Source organism: Balaenoptera acutorostrata, chromosome 11, assembly GCF_949987535.1.
Source record: "Balaenoptera acutorostrata chromosome 11, mBalAcu1.1, whole genome shotgun sequence".
Classification (NCBI taxonomy): Eukaryota; Metazoa; Chordata; class Mammalia; order Artiodactyla; family Balaenopteridae; genus Balaenoptera; species Balaenoptera acutorostrata.
In genome coordinates this window covers 83752330-83766019 of record NC_080074.1, presented here as the reverse complement: position 1 = coordinate 83766019, position 13690 = coordinate 83752330, and the positions used below count along the sequence as shown (strand labels likewise).

The 13690-nt window shown below is 41.1% G+C and overlaps 1 protein-coding gene across 14 annotated transcripts in view; it reads left to right on the top strand.

The window, feature by feature from the left end:
* PPFIBP1 (PPFIA binding protein 1) overlaps positions 1-13690 on the top strand; it is a 194802-nt gene that overhangs the window by 131133 nt on the left and 49979 nt on the right. For all 14 annotated transcript variants that reach the window (XM_057555998.1, XM_057555996.1, XM_057555997.1 and 11 more), the window contains one exon: positions 915-1120. In XM_057555998.1, coding sequence (XP_057411981.1) covers positions 915-1120 — 206 coding nt within the window. The remainder of the gene's footprint in view (positions 1-914; positions 1121-13690) is intronic.

Below are 13690 nucleotides of genomic sequence, written 5' to 3'. Positions count from 1 at the left end.
GAATTCCTTTCCCCATTGTGAGAACTGGCCAACTGGAGAGAGAACTTACACATTGGCTCACCAGTCTCATCAGTTGTAAGACCTTCAGATGTGTGAGGTGATGGCCTAAAATATCATAACTGTTGAAATTTAAGTAGAAAGTTAGTATGTATATTTGATGGTATGTATATTTGATAGACCAGAAAATAAAAATCAAAGAGATGAAGAGGTGTATATGGGTGCTTTCAGAATGGGCTGTGAGTCAGTTGTATGGATTTAAGTAGTAGAATGTTTTCTCTAATAAGTAATAGAAAACAAAAAGGGCTGTAAAACTATGTTTTCAAGCTGATGTTATCAAGAGCATTTGATACTAGGCTGCAAACAAAATAGTGGGGGGGGGAACGTTTATACACACATGCACATACATATACAAATGTACACATGTAAGTTATTGAAGTTCTTCAGAGGTTAAATTCTGGTCAGTTAACTGGGAGCTGGCCCTCTTACCTTTGAAATTATGCTATGCAATTTCCACCTCAATGTGCAACTTATTTACAGGGCATTTAGAGTTTATGGTTTCTAAAATTTGTATTTTGGGGAATACATGGCTCCACCCAAACTGATCTACTACCTTCTTAGCCCTTGTTTCCTTGAGGTCAGCACATCTTACCCCAAAGCCTACCACACTCTTACTACTCCACACAGCTGGCCCCCCTGTTAGATATTTGATCATTGGTATGTATCATCAATTGCATGGTTTTTATTATTTCACCAAATGACTATGCCTTGGAGAGGTTTACGTGATTGAATTCTCTTTTCCCTGTTCCTTGTTTGGTCATTCCTCACTGTGACTAGACTTGCTTGCCACCTTCAGCTTTGGTATATTATCCAACATAAATTGCTCTCTCCGTGATTTTTTTTTTTTTTAAACCTAGGTTCTAAGGCCCTGGAATATTCCAATGGGATTTTTGATTGCCAGTCTCCCACCTCCCCGTTCATGGGAAGCTTGCGAGCTCTGCACCTTGTGGAAGACCTGCGCGGGTTGTTAGAGATGATGGAAGCGGATGAGAAGGAAGGCTTGAGGTGCCAGATCCCAGACTCCACGGCGGAAACGCTCATCGAGTGGCTGCAGAGTCAAATGGTAGATGTCTGCTTGTTACAGGTCCCGCGCCGTGAATCTCCTGTTGCTTATTCCAAAATTTAGAACATAGAATAGCTGATCAGAACAGGAAAAAACAGTTATAGGGCAATAGGTTTGCCCTGATTTTATCCCTTAAGAGATTCCGATTCCCTTTTGACTCTAAGGATAGTTTTTTTTTTTTTTTTTTTTAATTTTATTTTTGGCTGCATTGGGCCTTCGTTGCTGTGTGTGGGCTTTCTCTAGTTGCGGCAAGCGGGGGCTACTCTTTGTTGGGGTGTGCGGGCTTCTACTTGTGGTGGCTTCTCGTGTTGCGGATCATGGGCTCTAGGTGCGCAGGCTCAGTAGTTGTGGCTCGCGGGCTCTAGAGCGCAGGCTCAGTAGTTGTGGCGCACGGGCTCAGTTGCTCTGCGGCATGTGGGATCTTCCCGGACCAGGGCTCAAACCTGTGTCCCCTGCATTGGCAGGCGGATTCTTAACCACTGTGCCACCAGGGAAGTCCCAGGATAGTTTTTTTTAAAGTGCTCTTAGTATACATTTCATGAGTGCCAGCTGGTCACCTCATTTTACCCATAAAAGTGGACTAGCTTTTCAATTGTGCTTGAATGACCTGCTGTGGCTTAAAAATAAATAGTCCTGTGAGGGAAAGAACCTTGCACTTAATAGATGCTTTCCTGGTAATACTGGGAAGTTTACTGTAAAAGGACCCAGTAGCAATTCAAAATAGGGAGTGCAGTGAATAGATACTTCTAATAACAAGGGAGGTTGGTAGCAGTAGTTGATGTCAAGTGCCATCTAGTGGTTGTGGCAGTCATTTCAGTTCCAGTGCGTGAGTTAAGCTGTGGATTGGGCTTTAAATGGTGTTCTTATTCACTGAACAATGAGCCTCTTTCTAGGCATCCGGCAGATCTGCCCTTTCCCGGGACACAGTGATAAGTACCGTGGTTTTAGTATGTGTTAAACATGTAAAATCTAAAGAATATCACAGAAATATTCAGAGGAGAAAGTAGAAAAGGTGTTTATTTTGTAAGTATTTAAAGGATATTCAATTTTTAGGAAGATGCATGAATAAGCCTAGAAGTTAATTGTATCAATATTTATATAAAAGCTAATGAAAATTGTATGAAAGAATTAAGATCTGTTTTTGGTCTGCGGTGGAAATGTAAGCTGTTTGCTTTGGGAACCTTAATAGTAGTACATCCTACGACTAAAGCATTTTCATGTGATGTGACACAAATACCGGTGCTCCCACCCAGTCCCATGCTGGACCTTCTTACCTTTCCGGCCAGTATATTGTACCTTCCCATTTCAAGCGCAAACAGTACGATCCATCTTTTAGTGGTGGTGCAGCTATGCCACCTTGATAGTTAGAGATATTTTACCTTACTATAATACACAGTGCCTCATTATTGTACTTTATAATTGCTCTGCAAGTTTCTCCTCTAGAGATTTAAGTATCCAGGTTTGCTGATTTCTTTGACGAATTGCTTCATGCTCTGAGACCAGACATTTCCTAGCATATTCCTTAGGCTATTTCTACTTCCTCTCTCACCCCTTCTTTGCTCCATGTTTTCCTGACCATTCACGTAATAGGAAAGGAACTTATGCTGGTAGAGGAACCCACTCCCAGCCAGCATCCAGAGGCAGCCAATGGCAGCCATAGCTTGAGAGTACTGCGGTTGAATTGTTCACTTGTGTCCAAAACATTTCCATTAATATGTGCTCAGTCTGTTCTGTTACAGTATTTCCGGAAAAGATTGAAAGTGGTGATGGTGATATCTGAACCTAAATCATGTCATTCATACCTTTTTCAGAAACTTCCAGTGACAGTCACAGCTCACTGAGAGAAGCCAAAGTACTTGCTGGATTGCAAGGCCTTTAGGACTTGCTCCTCACTGCTTTCTGACCTAGTGTCTCATTGCACTTCCCCTCTTTCACTCCACTTCAGGCACATGGGATTCCTCACTGATTCTCCAACATGCTGGGGAAACTGGCCTCAGGGCCTTTGCACTGGCTGTTCACTCTGGCTGGAAAGTGCTTTCCTCGGATATCTATATGGCTAGCTTTCTTGCATTCTCCTTTAAAAGTTGTGCTCTCAGTGAGGCCTTTCCTGGCCACCCTATCTAAAATTTCACATATTTATTCTTCATAGTACATCTCCCTGCTTCATTTTTTTCTAAAACTCACCACTTTCTTACGTAATATGTATTTGCCATTTTTATATGTATTTTCTATCTCTCCAACTGGAATGGAAGCATCATGAATCAAAGATTTTTGCCTATGTTTAAAACAAGCCAAAAGTGTATCGATGTTGCCTAGAACAATGCTTGGCATTTAGTAGGTGGTCAGTAATTATATTTGTGATGAATGATGCTCCATGAATGATAAAATGGCATATACCTTTGGATGAACTGAGGTTATTTATTGTGTTAAATTTATTCTTTGGATGCATCATGGCTTGTTAATTTGTGTTTTTGGTTGCTCTCTTATCTTAATATTTGACATTTTAAAGTTAAGTAGCCACAAAATGACACATACTTTACATACCTTACAAAGATTCAGTTTTCATCCAAAAAATGATAATAAAAAAACTAGATGTGAGTCCAGGGAGGTAAGTTTTTGGAGAGTTAAACTTATTTATATTTGTCCAACTGATTTATATCTGTCCCCTCACGTGGACCCCAATCCTTCCAAATTACATGTGTTTTCTCAAGCACATAGAAAATGAAAAAATAAAAGAAGAAAGATAGCAAAGGGCAAAGCCCAAAGCAAGAAGGGGAGAGTGGGAATGAGCATTTGGAATAATAAAGGCATAGGTGTGACATGAATAGTCAGAGCTTACCCTGTAGCAGACTTTAATTTTAGATCCAATAGGTAGAGGGTCTTAAGGCTCGCAATTTAATGATTTGCTGATAGTATAGCTTTCTCCCATTTTAATATGTCAGAAGTTGTGATGTGTCTTATGATCTTAAAAGAGGTATCCATTATACACGTCTTAGCTGGGATTGTTTCTTTTTTCTTTTTTTAAATAATAAGGTACCTAGAGTAGTCAAATAAATTCATGGAGACAGAAAATAGACCAGTGGTTGCCATGGGCTGGGGTAGGGAGGAATGAGAAGTTAATATTTAATGGGTACACAGCTTCAGTTTTGCAAGATGAAAAGAGTTCTGTAGATGGATGGTGGTGATGATTGCACAACAATGTGAATGCTCTTAATGCCACTGCACTGTCTACGTAAACATGGTTAAAATGGTAAATTTTTATGTGTGCTTTACTCTAATCAAAAATTTTAAAATTAATAATTTGATAAAATTTAATGACATCTTAGAATTGGAGGAACACAGAATCCTACAAATTGTATTGTACATGGGATAATCATCAAAATAACGAATAAAGGAGATCCTGCTGTAAAAAAGCTGTGAATGATAAAGAAGGCAGGGCTGTAAATTGGCAGTTACAAACGCTGGCTCCGGAGACAGCAGACTTGAACTTTAAATGTTGGCTCTGACTCTTAGAAGCTTGTAGGATTTGGGGAAATTTTCTTAAGCTGTTTGTCTCAGTTTCCTCATCTGTAAAATGGGAGTGATAGTTTCTGCCACACAGGGTTATGAGGATCCCGCAAGCTAATGTATGTTGAGTGTTTGTCAGTGACCCTGGCGGAGGGTTAGTCAAAAAGGTAATACTGAAGTGTGGATTGTAGAGAGCAGAGGGAAATGTTTAACAGGACCCTTTGCAATGAGGGAAAGAAAGGGTTGAGTCCAGTTACAAGGGGGGTTAGGTTACAAATTATTTCTACAGTTTACTTCTTTGATAAAAGAGTACAGACATTTCCCAGACAATGGGGAAGCTTCCACAATATTTTAGAAAAACTTATTAGTGATACTAGTTACGTAATTAAGATTTCATTCATGTTTAATGATGGCCAACTTGAGAGTCCATGTACTTGACTGACTGATGCTAATCTATTCATTAGTGCAACTGGGCATTTGAATTTCTAACTATTATTTTACCCAAGCCATGAAGATCCCCTGGTTTCCTGTAGGGTGCAGGTTATTCCTTCACTACTGATTTCTGCTGCCTGTTATATTGTTTCATATGATCAAAAGCTGGATAAGAAAAAAGAAACTAGTAACACTAGTAGCCTGTTAGAGTGAAGGGTATTAAATCTACAAGAATGAATTTGTTTTAATCAGGTAGCTATACCTATAGCCTTCTAGGAATGAATAAGTTTCTTTTAGGACTTGGAAGTTTGTCTCCTGTGGTTAAAAAAAAAATCAATTGAATGCAACATATTTGTTCAATAACTGAGGTATAATTCTCTGTTTTGATTGTGAAATGTGGTGTGTTAACACAAATATTAATAATGGAGAATTATGTGCTTTATCAAGCTCAAAGTCTAAGAGAGCAAATAGAAAAATATGTCTAATTGTTTGAGCCAAGCAAGTTTTTGTTTACTTTAGAGCTAACTCGATGAATTGCCCTAGAACATTCTTACAATGCTTTTTCCAGTAGATGGAGCTGAGGTTCATGACCTTGACCAGATCCTGAAACGCCAAAGTGTCTGATCATTTGGCATTTTTAATTGTGAAGCAGTCTCAAAATCACCAGAAATTACAAAAAGGCAGTTTTCAACAAAGTGAATGAAAATACTGATGGTAAAAACTGCAAGTCAGGCACCATAAGCCATGAGATAAGTAGCATATAAAATGGGGGAAATGAAGCGTTCTTGACTGGCTTCTGACCTGTTGAATCATTATAATGCGTTTCTACCTTTTCTCTATGTTTAAAAAAAAGATAATATTAATCCCAAATGTTCCTCGTTCAAATGTTTCTGTAAAAATAACAATACTCATAATTTATTTAAAGAGTTCAGACACGGGGTATGTTCTCTCCAGGGCTGCTGGCTGTTCTTCCTGAGTCCCTGACCCTCAGCCACACAGTCCATCCGCATCCCACCGTCCTCTGATCCCTGCTGCCCTCTGGCCAGCTTCTCTTTTCCTGTGTGCCTCCAGGGAATGTTTTTTCAAGCCTTGGCAAACAAGGTACATCCTAAGATTGGCAAACAAGGTACATCCTAAGATTGGCAAACAAGGTACATCCTAAGATTGTATCCCATATGTGGTCGCAATTATCTGAGTTATGCCACGTCTCACTGAGACATCCTGGTTGAAGTTAAACCTGTTTTTCCCTTAGGCTTCTGGAAAACTCACATGGAAAGGGTCCACAGAAACAGGAAAGCAAATGGACCAAGTCAGCAGAATTCTCCATCAAGAGAGGCCAGTGCTGTGTGAACAGTGAGAGAGGCGCATTCAGTGGAATCCCAGGCTACCAGTAGTTGCTGGGATTGAATAGAAAGATTCCTCTATTCTTTTATGAAAGTGAGTTAAGAAAGAATAAGTGGCAAGAAAAATAGGGACAGCATTTTTTCTTGATCTCAAGTTCCCCTTCCCAAAGTAGAAGAGATTCTTTTGCTAGCTCTGCATCCTGTCACATAGCTAGATTTTAGTAAATATGAATAAAGGAATGAATAACGGGTGAATGAATGAATATGGTGCACTCCTAGAATAGGAGCTGAGCCTTAGTTTCTAGGGGACCTTATGTTCTCCATCCTTCTGGGACTCAGGGGACTTTGGAGTATACCTGTGACCGGGATAATGTTGCAGGCTCAACGTGTACCCCCTCCCTGCTACAGAAGCTTCTGGAGCATGGTGATATGCATGAAAATAAGGCGAGGAGGGGTACAGCCCATCTTCTCTCCTCAAGAAAAGTGTCTAAAAGAACCCTTTAGGAGACACTAAAGCAGTCTATCTCCTCACCCTGATTGGCTGTGGATGCACAAATGAGAGGTGCTGGCCTGCCCTAGCTGTGTAACAGGATAGCCATTGTATCTTGGCAATTAATATTTTAATTTGGCACAAATACCCCAAGGGAAGCTCTCTCACTGTATTTCTAATAAGACTGGCAGATGAAAGCACTTGGCATCTGCTGCTCTCCCCAGCATTTCAGATGTAGTTACATTTTTGGAGTAGTGAACCTTAGAGGCTGGCCTACTGCTGTGGTTTCTCTCGCTCCAGAGCACTGTTTAGTTAAGAAGATTCTTTCTGTCTCTGGGAAACAAGCACCGTGAAAATTAAAACCCAGAAAAACGAAACCTCAAAGCCGTAGTCTAATTTTGACCACATCGTAATCTTGACTTGGAAAGTACAGAATATATTCAGGCTCATTCTGAGTTTCAGTCTTTGATGTACTTTCTGACAACATTGAATAAACTGATGTCTTTCTAAGAGACGGTCATGATTGGGCTTTTGGGATGGGATGAAATGTGTGTGAGGTTTATTTCCCCTTTTGGTTTTCTTTCTGAGCAGAGATGCTGGGATTTTGGAATAAATAGAGGGCTTCCTGAAGACGTTGTTCTTCTGAACTGCAATAGAAATTTAGGAAGGAAAAATAAGTGGGCTGTTTGCAAGACTGACCCAGAGTCAGAGGTACTGTAGTACACAGGGGCACTGGCTGGTTGGAGGGGATGTTCCACTGGCCCCAAATGGTAGCGGTGTTGCCCTGAGATGATTGTTGACCGCACAAAGGTAGGCCTCCCCACCCTAATTACACCACAGCAAGTGCGAGGACAGGGCAGCAGAGCACCGCCTCCACCTGGTGGCTTGATTTCCAACGTTATTGGTGTAGTGTTCTTTGACTCTTAGGACAGAAGAGTATGAGATGCCTTATTGCGGTGTTGGACCCAAATGAAATATGACTGTGAAATTTGTGGCTGAAAGATTCAAGTCTTATCTCACTCTCTCCTCCTCCTCAGTCTCTCCTAGGAGAGCAGGCAATAAATGTTTGCATGAGGTGGTAGAGATACAATACTGTGATTAGGACATGAAAGACCCTGTATTAGATATGTCTTTTGGTAGCTAAAGATAACATTTAATTAAAGGAGCTTGAGTGAACTGCACCTTCCCTTTTCTTTCTTTCTTTCTCTTTTTTTGGCCACACCATGTGGCTTGCGGGATCTCAGTTCCTCAACCAGGGATTGAACCCGGGCCACGGCAGTGAAAGCCTGGAATCCTAACCACTAGGCCACCAGGGAACTCCCCCCCCTCCCTTTCCTTTGTTGATACTGAATTTTAAGAAATAGAATCATGAAATCAAAAGGGCATGGCAGTTTTTAAAACTATATATATTTACTGGGTGGAGAGAGAGAGAATGAGGAGGGGTGTGTGTGTGTGTGTGTGTGTGTGTGTGTGTGTGTGTGTGTGTGTGATAGTACTAGTCCAACTATTTCTTAACATTTGTTGTCCTTATAAAATTGGACTGATTTTCTTTTTTTTTTTTTAATTTTTATTTATTTATTTATTTATTCATTCATTTATGGCTGTGTTGGGTCTTCGTTCCTGTGCGAGGGCTTTCTCTAGTTGCGGCAAGCGGGGGCCACTCTTCATCGCGGTGCACGGGCCTCTCACTATCGCGGCCTCTGTTGTTGCGGAGCACAAGCTCCAGACGCGCAGGCTCAGCAATTGTGGCTCACGGGCCTAGTTGCTCCGCGGCATGTGGGATCTTCCCAGACCAGGGCTCGAACCCGTGTCCCCTGCATTAACAGGCAGATTCTCAACCACTGCGCCACCAGGGAAGCCCCTGGACTGATTTTCTTTTCCCTATTTTAATTTAGTTACTCACCATTCTGATTTGGGAATGTTATATTCAAAATGAGTTCTGTGTTATAAATAAGTTTAATTGTGGCAAATCACTGCTTGTATGTTGATCTTGGATTTTAACAGGACAACAGAACTCAGGAAAGAACAACAAACCAAAAATGAAGGTTGGGGACAAAAGAGGGCCAAGTGTAGGCTAATGCAAACCAACAGAACTAAGAAAATCAGAGGAAAACACAGCATGATACTTTCAGCAAAAATAACAGACAAAAGACTCCCACCTACCATGAATTAATAACTATTGAAACTGGGTGATGAGTACAAAGGGTTTCATCATTATAGTCTTTACTTTTATATATATTTGAAATTTTCTGTAAAAAAACATTTTAAAAAAGAGACCCACGTAAGGCAAGATGTTAACATTTATTACATCTTTTTACTTGATTGTGTATTTATATTTGATGACTAAGGGGAAGTTAATATGAAAAGAAGAGCTTCTACTTAGATGGCAAAGGCTAAAGTAGATGGTGCTTGATATTACGTGTAGCACCTGCCACGTGAGGTCAGGCAGTTCACATTCTTGGGTGTGGTTTCTGGCTAGCCCTAGGATTCTATAATTCTATGAGGAATCAAGCTTTGTAGACATTTTTCCTCCATTATGCCAGGAAAATCTGGCAAACACCATGGGTTCCTTAATTAAATTAAAGTATCACTGTTATAGCCCAGCTGCATCTCCTGCCCTGCCCTCCCTGATGTGCTACAGTCCCACCCTTCCACACACCGTTAGTTGACGATTACGTTGTTGAAATCCTCCAGTTGATTCCAATTTTGACTTAAACTTTCAGCTGGACTGAACATGGTCAACGTAGGGTTGCGTCATGAGTTGAACTAGGAAGAGTTATTCTGAAGGCATCTCTGGAATTTTGAATAAAGTAATATGGGCTGGTGTTCAATGTTTTGGATGTTAAATTGACTCAACAAGAGTTTATACCAAATATGTTTCTAATTATGAGCTTAGGGTTTTGTAAGCATCATGGGAGAATCAAAAGAAATGTAAGAGAGTTTCGTACTGAGGTACTGTTGGGAAGAATAAGTGACCAACTCGCGTAAAATCACCAGTAAGCCCTCTCTGGTGGAATATGATGAAAAGTTAATTGTGAAGTTCAAGACAAGACACAGAAGAGAAGTCAGTAGAGGAGAAGAGTATGGCACAGTGTAAGGAGGTGGGAACTGGCTATGAAAGATGGATTTCTATGAAAGATACAGGCAGAGAGGAGTGGGAGGGGGTACAAGGGTGGGCACAAAACCTTGGAGTAGACGTTGGAAACGAGAATGGACGAAAGTTCATTGAGAGGAAGAAATTGATGAGGAGGAGGAAAGAGGCAATAATTGTAGGTCAATTCACAGGGAAACAGGAAATCAAGGTTCCAAAGTAGAGGAATGATAAGCTTTTAGGAAGGAGTTAAGGCTCAGTTCCCCTGAGACTGGCAGGAAGGAAGACAGGGAAGACGTAAGAGGCAGTACGTAATGTGCGTTGAAGAAGGAAGTATATGAGGGAGTTCATGCAAGAGGACCTCAATTACTGTCCATTAAAAAGGCTCTGAGGTCACCTCTTAAATGTGGTAGGAAGAGGGGGGTACAGGCTTGAGGGGAAAGGAGCTAGTGATCATGGAGTGTGTGTACCAGGTGGTAGAGGAAATGTGAATAAAAGTCTTACTGAGAAGGAAGAAGGCCAGGATAAAACCAAACATTCATTCATCTTTTATTCGTCTGATGTTTATTGAACACCTATCATTGTTCCTTCATTCAGCAGTCAGTTAGCAACCGTCCTTCACTGCGCGTCAGATGGAAAGAGGAACCGACAGAGAACGCAGAGTCTGTTGGAAGAGAGAGACGCATAGGTAGCCAGGTCTAACCTAGTCCTTTCAGTGTGATGCCTGCTGTAGTGAAGGTTCATCCGGATGCTGTAACTGGCATATAAGTGAACAGGCAATTCAAGGAAGATTTTCCAGACCAAGCCCCATTTGAGGTGGACCTTAAGGAATGAGGAACAAGGAGGAAAGGGTAGGAAATGCAGTCTATGCAGAGGGAATAGAATTGGTGTGTGAGAGAGCATGCTGGGTTTGGGGAGGCTTGGGGTGGTGTGGAGGGTAGAGCACAGGAGATGGAGGAAGAATAGGGGCGGTAGGGTATTTGCCTAATGGAATTTACCTCTTGCTAACATTTTTGAGGCAAAGGTAACAAAATTAGCAGAAACAGAAATAAACGTGAATAGAATAGACCTTTACCTGCTTGAGTAAGTCAACACAGTGCTTTGAAAGCATGTAACCATTCCAGTGGTGGCTCTTTTGCTTTATGTTCCTATAGTGATTTTAGTGTTTAAAAATAAACTACTCTTGGACTTCCCTGGTGGCGCAGTGGTTGAGAATCCACCTGCCAATGCAGGGGACACAGGTTCGAGCCCTGGTCTGGGAAGATCCCACATGTCTCAGAGCAACTAAGCCCGTGAGCCACAGCTACTGAGCCTGCGCGCTAGATTCCGTGAGCCACAACTACTGAACCTGAGAGCCACAATTACCAAGCCTGTGCGCCTAGAGCCCATGCTCCGCAGCAAAGAGAAGCCACCGCAATGAGAAGCCCACGCACCAAAACGAAGAGTAGCCCCCGCTCACCGCAACTAGAGGAAACCCGCGAGCAGCAAACAAGACCCAATACAGCCAAAAATAAATAAATAAAAATTTTAAAAATCTAAAAAAAATAAAAAAAAAACTACTGTTGAGTGTTATGAGTGCTTGTAAATATCAATACAGTGTTAAGAAACGTGAGTATGCTCATTGTGGTCAATTTTTAGTATTTTTAAATGGATAATTTTGTAGAACTGGTTTTGAAACAACTTATTTCCATATCATAGGCAGTGGTTTCATGAAACACTTCTAGAACTTGCCCTAAAAACACTTCTAATCTTGCTCTAATCTCCTTCAGTCAGGAGAAAGAGGATTTTTGTTTTTTGTCTTCACTGAGCAGAAAGCTTTTTTTTTCTACCCAATGAAATGGATCTGTTTATAAAACATTGCTTATGTAGTTTTAAAAGCAGATGCCTGCTAATGTTCATAATCAACATGAGGAATTTAAAGCTGTATAGGGCCGGTCTCAGCACTTTCTTAGATGGAGAACATACATTACACATCCTGGCTTTTTTCCAAAAAACTGTCCTCAAGAAGTTAACATAAATTTCATTTTCCTGGTGGTCCCCAGGGATGGAAGTCATCCCGGGCACTCCGTCAGACTCCTCCTAATACTTGTAATTTAATTCTGGGCACTTCAGTTTACAACATAAATAGAATTATGCTGTGATAATTGTGCAGGTATGTGGTCAAGCAGGTGATGTTAAAAATTTTATCCACACAGTGCATGCTTACTAAATTAGTTTCAGATTCTCTTGTGGCCTCATGGGAAATACATCCAGTGCACCGATGTTTTGAGAAGAAACATCCTGCAATTTTCTTTTTTGTTTCTTTTTTGATCTGTTTCTTTTTCTTTCCTTCCCAACACGTAACTTTTGTTATTCTCAGAATTTATACTTAAAAAATGCATTAATTGGAAAGGCAGAATGATAAAAGCACTTAATTCTGGAAAAATAATTGCTGTCACATCAGCTGTGTTCTGGGCAGTAAGCATGTACAGTGTGTATTTTCTTGAAGTCTGAGTTTGTTTATTTGCTTTTTCAGTTGAACTCTGGGCGGCCCCATCTAACCATTTTGGACTCCACTGGCTTTTATTTCTGTTGTATTTGAATGAGGAATCAGGAAATTCTATTGGGATTACACATTATGTGATTAGGAGCTATTTAAATGAGATACCAAGAGACACAGCACATATACTACTCTATTTCAAAATGACATTTTTATGTTGTCTGCGCTCTGTGAGCCTTTTCAATCTGTCTCCTTAATCACTTGTATATATTGCAATACAAGACAGCTGAGGAAAAAAAGTCTGCACTTCCTTTCCCAATCTGTACTTCCATTGGCATTTGTGCCATCCATAAATATGCCCAAATCTGATAAAAAAGGGGGCAGAAGGGAGGAGAAAAAAGAGTAAGCACTAGTCTAAGTAGAGCACTGGGCTGGATGCTGTGGAAGTTACAAGATGATACCAGTTTGCAGGCTCTGCCTGGAAGCTTAGAGTAATAGTAGGTGAACAAGCAAACCCACGAGAAGTTAATGAATTCAGAGCGGAACGTGGTAAATCACCGATGAGCGTGGCTAGTCAGTGCTGCAAGGGGAGGGCGTTGTGGACTCAGTGCTTAAGCTCGTGGGGGAAAAGAGAAAGGCTTCAAAGGGGAAGGGAAGATTTGTCCTGTGATTTGAAGACTTGAGTAGCAGGAAGAGGCCGGTGGTGTAAGTTGCCCCTGCTGTCTCCTGTGTAAAGTCCGGCATTGGTAGTCCTGGATTTGGGACTTTGGGAGGAGAGGGCAGGAATGGAAGGACCTCCCAGGTCATTCCCGCTGATAGAGGCATTCAGGGGGAAAGAGCGATTTTGTGCCCACCCACATGCTCACAGAGCTTTGCGTGCCCAGGTGGGCATCCCCTGTCAGTGACTATCAGTAGCCACTGTTCCTTTTGGGTCATTATTTTCTTCTTGATGAGTTTTTTGTTCTTGTTGCTGTTTTGTATATGAACCGTGTTTCCTTCTCATATTTTCTACTAAGGGCAGTAACAGCTGTGCTGAATTCAATTCAGGTTCCTTGGATTAAAAACATATGCAATTGTTATTTACCCACAGTAGTTCAATTTTTACTCTTCTTTTTTTTTTTGGTAGCACCAGGTCTTTAGTTGAGGCAGGCAGCCTCCTTAGTTGCGGCTAGCCGGCCCCTTAGTTGTGGCATGTGAACTCTTAGTTGCAGCATGCATGTGGGATCTA